The sequence below is a fragment of the Haliaeetus leucocephalus genome, unplaced genomic scaffold, assembly GCF_000737465.1.
Source record: "Haliaeetus leucocephalus isolate CR32 unplaced genomic scaffold, Haliaeetus_leucocephalus-4.0 Scaffold406, whole genome shotgun sequence".
Lineage (NCBI taxonomy): Eukaryota > Metazoa > Chordata > Aves > Accipitriformes > Accipitridae > Haliaeetus > Haliaeetus leucocephalus.
In genome coordinates, this window is record NW_010972842.1 from 725,697 (window position 1) to 739,165 (window position 13,469).

At 41.1% G+C, this 13,469-nt stretch overlaps 1 protein-coding gene across 2 annotated transcripts in view; it reads right to left on the reverse strand.

Moving 5' to 3' along the window:
- The window catches only part of MET (MET proto-oncogene, receptor tyrosine kinase), a 69,191-nt gene extending 58,345 nt beyond the window's left edge, over positions 1-10,846 (reverse strand). The window contains exon 1 of one of the 2 annotated variants that reach the window (XM_010573996.1): positions 9,637-10,846. In XM_010573996.1, the coding sequence (XP_010572298.1) occupies positions 9,637-10,836 (1,200 nt within the window). In that variant the 5' untranslated portion in view covers positions 10,837-10,846. The remainder of the gene's footprint in view (positions 1-9,636) is intronic. The other variant, XM_010573995.1, reaches the window with a different exon arrangement.
- Between the last annotated feature and the right edge of the window lie 2,623 nt (positions 10,847-13,469).

Here is a 13,469-nt window from a genome sequence, read left to right on the forward strand (position 1 = left end):
CTTTGAAAGGAATTACTCCTTAAATTTCATAAATCTCATAAATCTTCCCAGCAGTCACATATCAAGTTTTTTTTAAGTCTGGGCTCAGTTAGAGATGACTACTAAGATCCTTGTACTTATAGCTCTTTGACAAAATGGAGAGAGGAGAAAAATTACCAGGACAAACTTTCTGGCTTCTGACACCTTTACAGACTCTGTTCACTTCATGCCTTTTTCTGTCAGTTCCCTTGGCAAAGGGACTGTCTCCCTCCTCTTTTCCCATGTGGTTTCATGCCATAGCTGGTCAGAGTGAATAAAGCATAATGGAGAAGAGGTGAACTATATAAATAGCTTTCTACTATGCTATCACAAATGAATATTTTTTTCCTCTGTAATTTGCAAGATGGAAAGTTTGTGAAATGGACGAAATTTTACTACTAGCAATTCTAAAAAGTCATATTCACATTTACTGTTCTCACTATACACAACTGTCACAGGGTGTCTGAATTCTTTATGGTTATGAGCACATTCAATGATGATACATGGAAAAAATATGGACACATTTATTTTTTGGAAGTAATTGACCAGAAAAGAATCTCTTGTGAACAAACTCCAGCGCTGTAGGCAAAAGAGAAGCCAGCCAGAGTTGAGGAACATGAGAAACAGAAATTCTTTGGATGTAGCATGTTGGCTTTTGCCAACATGATCAACTGCAAGTCCACAGTGAGACTCCTCACCCGCTGGGTCACTGTAACTGCAGTCTGAGTTCCCAAAACTTACTGCTGCTTTCCAAGAGAAGCAACTGTGGATAACTAAATAGGGTTGGCCGTACATCACTACTAGTCATATGTACTACTAGTCATAGCAGGCCAAATGCACATGAATAGTGTTCCTTACTGGCACCAAGATTACATTACATTCATATTCTCCCATTTCACTTCCTTTATCAAATATTATCAATTAAGAGATCGGGTCTTTCATACTGAACTATTGCACATATTCATATCGATAGGGTCAATAAGTCCTCGGAAAGAGGTATCCCAAATGGAAGAGTCAGCTATTATTTGCAGTAGGGACTGCACGGAAGCCAGACTAGGGCAGTCTGCTGGGGATACGCAGTGCATACCCCACCTGCTGCTCTCACAGCACAGAAAGACAGCTAATTTCCATGTTAATGTGGCAGTGATTGGTACTAGGTATGCTGAATTTCTCTTTCATGCCCTGTTTTGTCAAACAACTAACTTGTTCTTCCCAAGAACTGAATGGGAAGTGGAACAGAAATCACTTAGAAGTCACATCACAAGAGAAAACTATTTGAAAACACAGTATTCAAAATGCTATGTGCTTTGTAAAACAGATTTCTGCACAGTAGCACCAGACATCATTACCAAGCACTTGTAATCCTCAGCAAGGGAAAAACAAGTAATAAATGGAACACCTCAGTTTTGCCAGTGGACACAAATTTATGTGCTAAACAACTCCCATAGAAGCAGATCCACCGTGCTTCTGGTTTCTTCTTGACCAGTGAAAGACACCTCGAGGAGGTAGGCGCTGTGAACTCAGTCCAGCGTTCATGAAGAACTGAACATGCCTGAGGCAGGGGACTGGGTTCTCCTGTTTCTAAGAACTTCTGCTGAGGCATTGAAGCTTTACTCTAAAAGGTGAAAGAGTTTTTTCCTCTTTTTGTTTTAAACAAAGAATTGTTTCCCTCTTCTTCCTTCCTCCTCTTCCCAATATTCCTCAGGTATTTGAAAGCAATTCAAAGATTTTTTTATAAAATACAGAAGAATTATGTTCCCTTTCTGAGAATAAACTTTTCAAATCTCATCTGCAAAGTAGGAGATGTGAAGAAAAAGCAAGCAACTGGAAATGGCCCTTTAAGATGGAAACAGTCAAGCAATCATAACGACGCAGTGGTCACTACTATGTCTTGCTACTGCCTGGAGATGGTCCGAGTTACACAGGAAAACAACCCTTCAAAATACTACTTGTTGCAAAATAAGGAACAATTTAGAGGGAATTACTGAAGGATTAATTACCTTTAAACTACACTTTCGACTTCAAGGACTTGATCTAGTTTTAAAGAACTCCATTGATGTAAAATGTTACATAGTATCATCCCACTAATTCTTAATACTTGTTGCTTTGATCTACTTCACTGCTAAAATGAGAAGGGGCAAAGGAGTTACTGTACTGATGCTCCACTTAAAGTAATAGGTAAAAAGACATCCATGTTAAATGTAATTAGTTAATACAAATTAAGATGATTACATGTTCTATTGTCAAGATCATTCAAAGAGTTATTTGCTTTTGTCATCGAACAGTGCTGCATTAGTTCTCATAATCTGGTTAGTGCATTAGCACTAAGTAAATCTTATTGATTCAGCAGATAAAATGGACCTAAGTAATCTTGGTATTTTGCTGATTCCCCTTATATTAATTTAACATTTAACTCAGTATACAGATTATCAAAGGAGAGGTGTTGACTAATTATACATTTTGAAGAAATAAAATAATGCATTAGAGATGCTGTGTTGATAAAAGCAGTTTTGCTGTACATTTGTAGTGTACATCAGGTGCATTTTTCATAGAAGTCCTTATTTACGTGGAAGCTGTGATGAAGTAGAAAAGCTGTGAATTGCAAGTAGACCAGTTATCCTAAGATAATGCTGAGTGCGGAGACTCTTATTCCAAGATAACATTGCACAACCACTGCCTGTCTAGCCAAAACAGTGGTGCAAGAGATGTGTGGGATAGAAAGGAGTCCAGAAAATAGGAGAAAATCATGCAATTTGCCCTACTTTCCACAGGCTGTGTATAAAAGCAGGGTAACATCTGCCTTAAGGGAATGAAGCTCTCATTATCACTTCCCCCAAGATCATTCTTCCTCTAACATTTCATTGTTTTCATCCACTCCATAGGCAGTGCAAGTAATATTTCTTTGTGACCTACACTTGCTTTCTGAACCATTTATGCCATGGATCTTCTTCCTTAGCACTAATTTTTTATTTACTGTGGGATTTGACTCTGGTTTTACTTGTATGTTTGGAAATGCGGAGTAATTCCACTCTGATGCAAAAGCTGTCTGAGATCAGAAACCCACATGCCACCTAGAAAGTTCGAGTCACACAACACTGTCCTGGATAATAATTACCTACTGTTGCTTTAGTGAGCAATAATGACGGCAATATGTGGTCCTGAGTCAGAACAAGTAGAGTACGTAGAGGAACTGCTGAGGTAAGGTTGGTGCTGAGTGAGCTGAAAAGCAGATGTCTGCTTTGCCAGGATTTATGTGTCTCTCCATTGTTTGGCAGCAGAACCTGAAAAAAATTCATTGCTTGCTTAGGTGTCTCAACTACCTACCAAAGCCAGGTGGGATGAATCCAGAACTTAGATCTGCATGCAGTGCACTGCAGAATCAGCTTCTCTTTCTCTGGAACATGGAATTGTTTACAAAGAAGTCCCAGCAGGTCTTTCAGGACGGTCTGCCATGGTCCCATTGCAGAATAGCCATCAGCAGACTAGACAGGAACTTAATCTGGGGCAACAGAGCCTTAGAATTTGGTCTGAACACAGGAAAAGAAGCTTAGATCTGAATATTACACATCTCTAGTGAGTGTCCTTAACGTTACATACCTGCTAGTCTACATTTTGGACATCTCTTCCTGTGGGACTGTAAAGGTTTTCAAATTTGCAAGGTTACATAGGGTAAGAAAATTATTCTTCATCCAGTTCTAGTCTTTAGAGTTATTTAAGGGCCTTCAGAAACTCTGAGACATAAAAAACACATGACCAGATATCCATGTTAAAAAAATAAAAATTACTTTCTGCCTGAAATGATTTCTGTGCGATTCCAGAGAAAAGCGGGACAGTCACTCTTCCACACTAATAACCAATAGGGAACCCTGCCTTTAGCAGCAGAATTTGATTAAAAAGTCTGGAAATGGAACATTATTAGTAACTCTGGCTGATAAATCAGTGCCCTTTGCAGAAAATGGTAGTTTAACGGATACCACTTTTTCACAAAGAAATCCAGCTTTCATCAAGAAGATGATAAAACACCAAGCAGCAATGCTGGGAAGCAGAGACAGGCCCCTAATCAGACATCAGGAGAAGGAAAACTAGTTTTTGCAGCACTTGGGGACTAACAGTTTGGCCCCCAAACTCCATAGCTCCTGGGGCTCAGAAGAGTCTGCAAAGATATCTACCACTTGGGGGGGTACAGTACTTTCCAAAGAAACACCCTGACCTGCCTTTTTCCTTGCCTCGCCTTTTTCTTGGGAACTCCCTTGTGATGGTGTCCACGTGGCCGCTCCCAGGGACAGAACAGCCCTTACCTCTGTAGTCATGTGTCTGCTGAATCTGGCCCAGTCTGAGCTAACCATCCCCATACCTATGCTCATACCATACCCCCTACACACTCATACCCATATCTCTACCCACACCTGTACCCATACCCATACCTCCCTCACGTGCAGCTTAACCGGAGTTCAGGCTCTTCCCGCAATCCCTTACGCCATCCTATTTGCCCCCGTCAGGTCTTGCGTGGCCGGGTGGGCAGACGGCCACATACCGAACGGCGGAGGGGAGCTGGGTGGGGAGCACACCCTGCCTTGCGCTCCACCGTACAGGGCACAACGGGGACCCTCGGGCACCGCCTGGGCTTCCAGCAGACAGGCAGTGAGCGCGGAACAGGAACGTGGATGCAGCTTGCCACCTTACGACTGTGGTTTAAGGCTGTTTTAAAGGGCGTCAGTGCACACTGCCCATCACCCAGTGCCTCTTCATTTGTTCTTCTGAGACATCAGAACCCCGTAGAGAAGCTTGCACAAAATCTGTACGGATGGGAGCAGGCTTTGTGCCCAGGCAGAGTGCTGTATGCCAGCTGATATAGCATTTCCAGAGCAATAAATGACTGAACCGATCCAATGGATTCTGGTGCTTGACTTTTAGGGAAAATGTTCAGGCATGTTCTACTCACAATATAAAAAACATTTCCTCCGTGCTGTGAGATTATCTAAATAAGCCACATCAGCCCTTCCTCATCAGAGAGATGTGGTGTTATTTTTAAACCTGCCAAAAATTTTTAAGCCAAATGGTGTGGGATATTACAGTTACAGGGCCTCAAAAGAGTTATTTGTCTCTGTTTATTTTATTAAATATTCCTAGACGTACCCTTAGGATGACAGATCAATAAGTGCCTTTGCGGTTTCCTGATAGAAGGCAGCAATTATTTTCTTCCATTACAATATAAGCATAACCCAATTTTACTCATCTATCATGTGTGTAATGGTAATAAAGAAGCATCACCATGTGTTTATTTTACTGTCACTTTATCTTTTGTTTTGGTGATCTTCTGTTTTCATTTCACGTTCTTCCAACAGTTCGTGCCTTTCATTTGACAGGAGCTGTGACCAGTCTGAATTGCTTCAGGACACTTGTTGGGAACATGGTGGCAGAAGCCTGTCTGTGGTTTCTCCTTTCCTGTAAGGTGAATGGAGTACTTTAGGCTTTCACCTGAACCTGTCTGTAGAAGAAACAAAGCCACAGGACCTTTACAGAGCTGAATTTGGATTTCATTTTTAGAGGTGCTTTTCTATAGAAGTCAATAGTGATTGAAGTTAGGTATCAGAGGACAACTGGGCTTACAATTCTTTAGCACATACGAGATGCAAAAAGGCTAAACAAAGCCCATAAGATCATGATCTATCTAATGACAAATGAAATGTATAGTTGAGATTGTCAAGGCTAAACTCAACCCATCTTCCTGACTTGGAGAATCACATTTAATCCATGATAGAGGTGCAAACTACTAGACTATGTCTGCAAACGAAGTAAGCAGCATTTGTCTCCTCAAGTACTGCTCTGCTTTGAGGACTACCACACCAGGGCTCATAGTGACTAACTGTGACCACATAAACTCTGCTAAAAGCCTACATCCAGTTTTCTCTTCATTGTGGGTGAGGAGATTCCTGAACAGTGATTCAAAACCCTCCACAGCAGCTACCTCTCAGATATCTTTGTCCTGACTTGGGCAATAAAACCCCTTTACTATGACTCCAACTTTTTTCTTTTAATTCAAAGCCAGTTCTCTTTCCTCCTTGCTGTCATTGAAGTGACAGCCAGCTCTTAACTGAAGGAAATTATCAGGAAGTGCTAACCGGTCACAGCTCCGCTGAGGTACATCTGATAGCAATCAGATGCACCATCGGATTCACTTTTCCTAACCCTGACTTCAGTGAGCCCAGGCTTTTGCTTAATCTGTATTTCACTTAAACACAACTGGAAATGTTTTATTTCGATTTTATAAAGTTTTCCATGAGCTCTGGAATAACTGAAGCACAACTGTGTCTGGATTTATATCTTGTGGTTAGTTGACTTTGCTGTCCAACTAAGCTCTGACAGACACTTTTCCCATGGGTGAGCAATACCTGCTTTGGTCCCTGTGAGTCCTTCTGATGTTTATAAAGGGGCTCCTTAAACTTCATCAGTTTCCATAGCCTAAGCATATATTGGATCTGTCCCCAGGTTCACACCTGGATTCACATCCTTAAGATTTCTTATTGTTGAGGTTGTCAGGACAAATAACAGAAAGACAGGCATACAATAGCATGACTACATAAACTTCATTCCTTTAGGAAACAAGACTAAAAACTAACAAACTTTGTCAACCACATCGAGATGAGTTGAAGTATTTCTTTTTAAATGCTTAAAATCTGAGAAGAACAAGTTGAGAAAGTGTTTTGGATGTTTTATTCTGGTTTATTTTGGTCTAATTCTATCTTTAGCAGCCTCAGACTAAACAGTCCTGAGGGGCAACCACTTATAAAGATGGACTACCCAAAGTCCAACAAAATTATGTACAATTGTCTTGTGGGACTTTTTTTGATAACTTGAAATGGCCTTCATCAATCAGACTCTAACTGTAAATTATCAGATAGCACTCCCCTGCAAACATTGCTAAAGGCTCATTTTTCTTTTTAATGTTGAAGTTAGCGGTATACCATATTCACTGCTGTACTGTTTTGATTGTCCTATGACTTAATCTCACAGTGGTCAGTGCCTTTCACTTGCATCAGTGGTCTGTGGTTTCATTCTCTCAACATCAAAGAGAAAGATCATCTTGGCTACATTACAAAAAGCAAGTTTTGAATTTTGCCAAAATAAACTGAGACATACTCTCAGAGTTTATAAAAAGATTTCTTTTAAGTTGAAGGTGACTTACAAAAAGATGAAAAATGGGTTATGCCCTCATCTACGTTTTTATAATGTACAAAAAAGGGCCTAAGAAGAGTTGAGGGGTTGGGAAGCCTTTTTATTATTATTATTTTATCTCCAGCACAATCAAGGAAGACCAGATTTGACATTCCTGACAAGCATAAGAAATAATGTTCTTTCCTCCTGCCTGCTCCTTCCCTTCCTTCACTTTCCAACCTTGCAGGTCTATTTTACACACCTGAGAAAAACAGGTGTATAAAGCACGCTTGGCAAATTCTTGCCAATCTTTTTGGCCAATTGAAACTTGAAACTACTCACAGGACACTTTTTATTGGAGTCTTAATGAGTCCTCTGGAATAAAGCAAAGGAAAAGGAATGGGAAAGCTTGACAGTCTTGATATTTCGGTGTTAAGCAAACAATCAGGACAAAAATTTCTGATTGCCTTTATGCCATTTAAAGGAACCACAAGAAATCACAGAAACATTTTTCTCTTTATCAGTTTAATGTAGCAGAAATCAGAGTTCTGATGACATTTCTTGAAAATGGGCAACTATAATAAACCTTCTGCAGTATAAGACATTCAGTTCTGATATGCAAAGCAGCAGCAGACTCTGGAAAAGCTTTTGAAACAGGAAAGTACTTCCCAGCATGTGAAAAGTGGCAAATTATTCTGTCAATATTTTAATGGTATACTTTGCTATGAAAAGATCACCTTATGAAACGGGTGTATAGGCAAGTAAAGAAAGAGATAAGTTAAAGGCCACAAGCTTTAAAGACAGTCACTCACAAATAAAATACCCCAGGAATAAGGAAAAAAAGTACTTTCAGAGAAGAACAAAGTTCACTGTTAAAAACGAACTGAAAAATGAAAATAAAAAAGGATATCAAGACCTGAAATGAAAAATTAGGACAGCAATAACACAGTGAGGAAAGATAAGAAGTTACTGTGCTGAATATTTGCTAACTTGCTTTTAGTTCCTGAAAACTGCCTTTCTCCCCAGAAAGAGGGAATAAAATGCTACATCTGTTGTGGTTGTTCTATCAGCATCCGCTGGCAATGCCTACATCTGTGTTGAACACCTGGAGCTTGCGATAAGCAGTCATCCCCCGACATCACGGCTGTTGTGATGATGCTCAGACTGGGTCAGACCCTACCTCTGAGCACATTCCTGCTACTGGGGAGAAGCCACGGCAGCTCTGCAATGGATGCTTCTCCCCAGACCACTCCATCTCACCCCTGGCAGTGAGGAGCAGCCCTTCTCTTTCACGCAAGAGGCTCCCACCTCCAACCAGGGCACGTGCCAGCACCCCGTCCTGAAGCCCTGTGCTGGGCAGCCGTGCTGAGGAGGACTCTGGTGGTATTGGGGTGATGAAGGCCCGTGGTTCCCACCCTCACCCTGAGCCATCCCAACAACGGGACATGATAGATCCCATCCATCTCCCAATGCAGGTTGAGCTGTTGCTCCGTCCTGACGCAGGCCTCATCCTGGCTTGCGAGGCTGAGCAGAGCCCTGTGATAACCGCTCTGGCCCTGCCCTCTGGTAGAGGACAGCGTGCCACCTCTGAGCTCCAATTTCCTTGTATTTGTGAAAAGAAAGCTCCCCGGAGAGGACACTTGAGGCCCTGCTGCATAAGCAGGTACAATTCAAAGGTCTAATGTTCCATGTTTCAAAACAAATGTTAAAAGTACCCGACTCCCAGATTCTGTATTTCCTTTACAAGAGCTGACACCGGCACAGACACTGGCCAGAAGGGAAGAAATAACTTCTGTGCTTCCTCCACTCACAATATTCCAGATGGTTGGAGAGCAGCAACCACCTGAACACGTGGTGTACGGAAAGGCAACCCTCCCATCCGAGACCGTCGGTATCCTCATTCAGATACACTTTTCATAGACACTTCTTTCATTAAGAAAACTGATTTCAGTGGGACCGTTTCTGTATCAAGCATGAGTAACTGTATTACAAGCTGGCTCTTCATGGCATGTTCCAAACCAGCTCTTTCATTTTTTTCCAAGGAGGACAGTGATTCAGCATTAACATAGTTTAAAATATGAGTGATATTTCAGGGACTCCTGAGTGCACATGGATATGAATGTTAATGAATAATTTTTTGAAATATTAAAAGAAATAACTGCCTAAATGTTCCATTTTTCTGCATCACAGTCTCTCAAGAAAAACAATTACAAATTTAAGAAAAAAATCAACTTTTTCTTCCCCCCAGTTCCACTAGTACTTTTTTAGCACCATAAGGACCTCAGTGATTTTCATACTCAATTTACAGGATCTAATCCTTACAGAGATGAATCATCAGCAATGATAAGTAATCTGAAATGATCAGGGACTTACATTTTGTAACTGAGGGGACGGCTACCTGGCAATAGAGTAGGCAAACAGAGAACAAGAGTCCCCAAATGTAACAAATTAATTGTTGCTTACCCTGTTCAAGCAGTATTTGCTCTCTTTCCCGTAAAAGTGCTGGAGACATTTCATGTTCTGCTTGTCGACGATCTTGTTGAAGAACTCGTTGATGGTTCGCACGGAGACGGCGCAGACAGCAGATCTGTTGGTTGGTTCGGAAGAGTCTGGTTTGCTTTGTGCAAAAACACCATAGAGAATATCATCGTTCAACCCAAGGCCCATTTCGTGGGCTAGAGCTGCACCTGGCTTGCTTACGTAGGCAGCTTGCAAAATGTTGAATACCTCCTTTCGGATGGATCTCTTTCTCCGCTTTTCGGTAAAAATACACTCAAGTGGCATTTCCATGTAAGAACGCATCTCTGAGTCTAAAGTGCAGAAGCGGATAATTCTCGTGTGAAAAGCTTGGGAGTCGAGAGATTCTCTCTGGACAGTCAGAAAATAGACAAAGTGATCGTTTTCAAAGGCATGGACATACCTAATGGGATACGAGCTGCGGAACTGAGGGAGGATATCTATATAAGACTGATCTGTGAGAAATTCAAAACCATCCTGTGTTTCTTTTAACCTTCGAACCGATATTGAGTGCAGCACATGGGGAGGTTGAAATGTAGAGGTCACAGTATTTCCAACAAAGAAGTTGACAAACCTGTCCTTTTCGGTCACCAAAACTTTGGTTCCTAAAGTGCTTACAACACAGTCAGGACAATTATCTGTCTCCCCGTCCGTCCGGGGTGAATACATGCAGTGCACCTCGCTTTCGATGTCAGCGGGGTTGTCAGGGTGAATGATGTGACGGTGGCAGATGCCTCCGGACACACTACCGCAGCTGATGAGCTGGTCATCGTAATAAGTTTCTAAGAGTAGTGCCATGTTGACATTATCCCTCCATACACTGTTAGATAAATTGGCTTTATCCTTGCAGTCTTCACATGGCGCACAGTCAGGGTTCTCCAAAATGGGCCCAGTCTTGTACACAGAAATGTTCTGGAGAGTTTCATTTAGTACGTAGATCTTGTTGACTGCTCCAATATAAACATGATGCTTGTACAAAACTACATTCTGAATCGGTGTTTCTGCAACGAAGTTAGGAAGATCATATTTTACACTCAAATTCATCTCCGATTTTTTAGCTGCTTCTTTGCATTGTCCATGGCTCCTCTGCAGCAAGGCAAACAGGAATATGATAAACCCAGAAGGATATGCAGTAAAAGGCTTCATTGTCAGGGATTTAATCTGTCAAAATATATTTAAAGGAAAGAGTGGTTATATTTCATATACTAAAACATCAGTTTATCAGTCAACAGAAATCCATTTCTAGGCTGCATGTATTAGCTGAACTATTTCAGCTTAGGAAGTGTCATAATCTTGCTTAGTGTCATTAATAGTCTTGTGCTAGAAACTGCTATGATCACTGTTCTTCATGGGTACCCACTTCACTGCTTTTAGAACAAGTCACAGAAGGATTTTCTTATGATGAATTTTGCAAGACCCCTCGGTGTGTTGTACAGCAGCAGAAGAGAGATGACTACTTCCACATCAGCATTAAACCAGCTGACTGATACGGTTTAGAACAAGATGGTGCACAGGTAGCTGAAAGCAAATCTGCTCAGGACACTCAGGACACAACTGCACACAAAGCAGTTGTAGCACTTCAGTGTGTGGATATAAGATATTTGGCAAGTTCCTCAAGAGGCTGAGCTGGTTTTTTAGCGCAGCTGCTCAAAAATGAGAAACAGAAAAGACATGAAATAATGTGAAGACTTGAGCTGGAAGTAGGCTTCTCTTTTACTCTGTTGACATTTTTGATTAACTAAGGAAGAGACCTTTCTCCACCAGACCAAAGGAAGAAACCCTTCTCTCTCCCCCTCCAGCTCGCCAAATCACTGTCTTTCATAAGGGCCTGGTTTGGAAAAAAGAATGTTTTTTTCAGCCAGCTCTACTTCTTGGAATAGTCATTTTCCCTAGTGTTGACAAGGTTTTGTAATATATTGTTAGAATATTTTATGCATCATGTGGTGCCTGGCATGTGCAAGTTTTATTTTAGGCCTTGTACCACAGCAGTAAGTCACTCTGGTGAACCTTTACAAGATACAGGCATATCACTGTATTGTAAACAAAGGGGTATCAAGTGACCTACAGCCATTAACTGATGAAATCAAACAACCTAGCACTTTTCTTTTTTTTTTTTATTTTCCACACAATTGTTTGATGTGGCTTGAAAACCCAAAGGCAGATGACTAGTGTGATATTTCACCCCCTCAGAAGATCAATTAAATGAACTGTGGTTATGAGCGTTTCGGTGCAGTGTCCACACTATGCCCTGTTACACCAGACATTTTCTGTTAATGTCATGACACAGTTGTTAAGCCAAATTTAGCTTCTTCATGGAGAAAACAATTATGCATTCTAACAGCAATATGATCACATACTTTGGGAAAATACTTATAGTTTGGCTATAGTTAAGCCGTTGCTGCTAATCAAGAAACGCTTATGACCACTGAAAGGATTTAAAATAGGCAACCTTGAAAATTACAAACTAATAACAGGAATCTGTACTGACTTTCTCCTTCATTAAGACTTCAAGCAAAATGAAGGATGACTATAGACCAGAGCTGTTTCAGCTGTGTATAAATTCAGTGTTTTCACTAGATTGGTTAAAACAATCCATCAATAATTCTCCTGCCTTCCTTGTGACATTTTATTTCAGTGTCCACTGAACTCTTTCCGTGCCTTACCTCATTAATGACACAAAATAATAGGTTTTGGAAACAAAGAATTGTTCTTCCTCCCTGTTATCTGGTAAGAATCATGACCAAGAGCTGGGGTTAAAAATCAGAAACACAGGCTATTTGCAAGTATTAGCTGGTAAGAACAAGTCACACTTCTGGTATCAAGAAATTAAGATCTTCCTTCAAATCAACATTTCCTGATATTAATTAGTGATAACAGAATCCTGGAAACAAATCAAACATGGATTTAAATTTGAAAGAAAAAGAAAAGAAAAAAAGAGCAGTGTTATGGCTACAACTAGAAAAATGCCCCAGTACACAGAGCGCTGACTTCTATATTGTATAGGGCAGGAAACAGTTTTCTCATCCTCTGAAACTTCTTGCTATTACAGAATTTTTCCTGCTCTGTGCTGGGATGAAACCAAGAACTTTCAAAGTTTGTGTGAAACACCCAGAAGTCACACCCTATCCAAGAACAACCGTGTTCACATCCCTGCCTCGCCAGCACCGAGCAAAGGTCCTGCAATGGGAGGAGTGGGAGCCTGGTCTGGCTATCTGTCTCCTTTCAGCCAGCTCTTCCACCAGAGAAACTGCTAAAACTGATACACATTCCTGCAGATTCACTTCTGACGAGTCAACATGTTCTGACAAATACTAGATTAAGCAGAAAATTCCGAAAGTGCTCTATTTCTGACACAATGCGGAGGCAGGTATATTGTTTACTGCAACGAGTTTAAACCCACATAACAGAGGTGGCACTGCAGTGGAGAGAGAAAACAATAGGTGGGACAATAGTTTGATGAGGATGAGGCTGATTCGACCACTAACACAGGAAAAAAGATGCAAGGTTACTTGACAGGCACCTACTTCATTGCAGTATATTCTGTGCTATGTTCTTGTTTTAGTGTGTTCCCAAACAGATTTCCCACCCAGTATGCCCCTCAGGCTTCAGTTTACAATCCTGCCCGTTCTGCCAGTGTCCAAAAAAGAGGATCCCTAGCTGTCCAACAGTAAATATCAGTGTGCACTGCAGAGGGATTTAGAGCCATAAATACTGTCTGAATTATTCTTTCCCTCAAACCATATCTTGGGATGTGAGGCCAGTATCCTTGGACAGGCTAC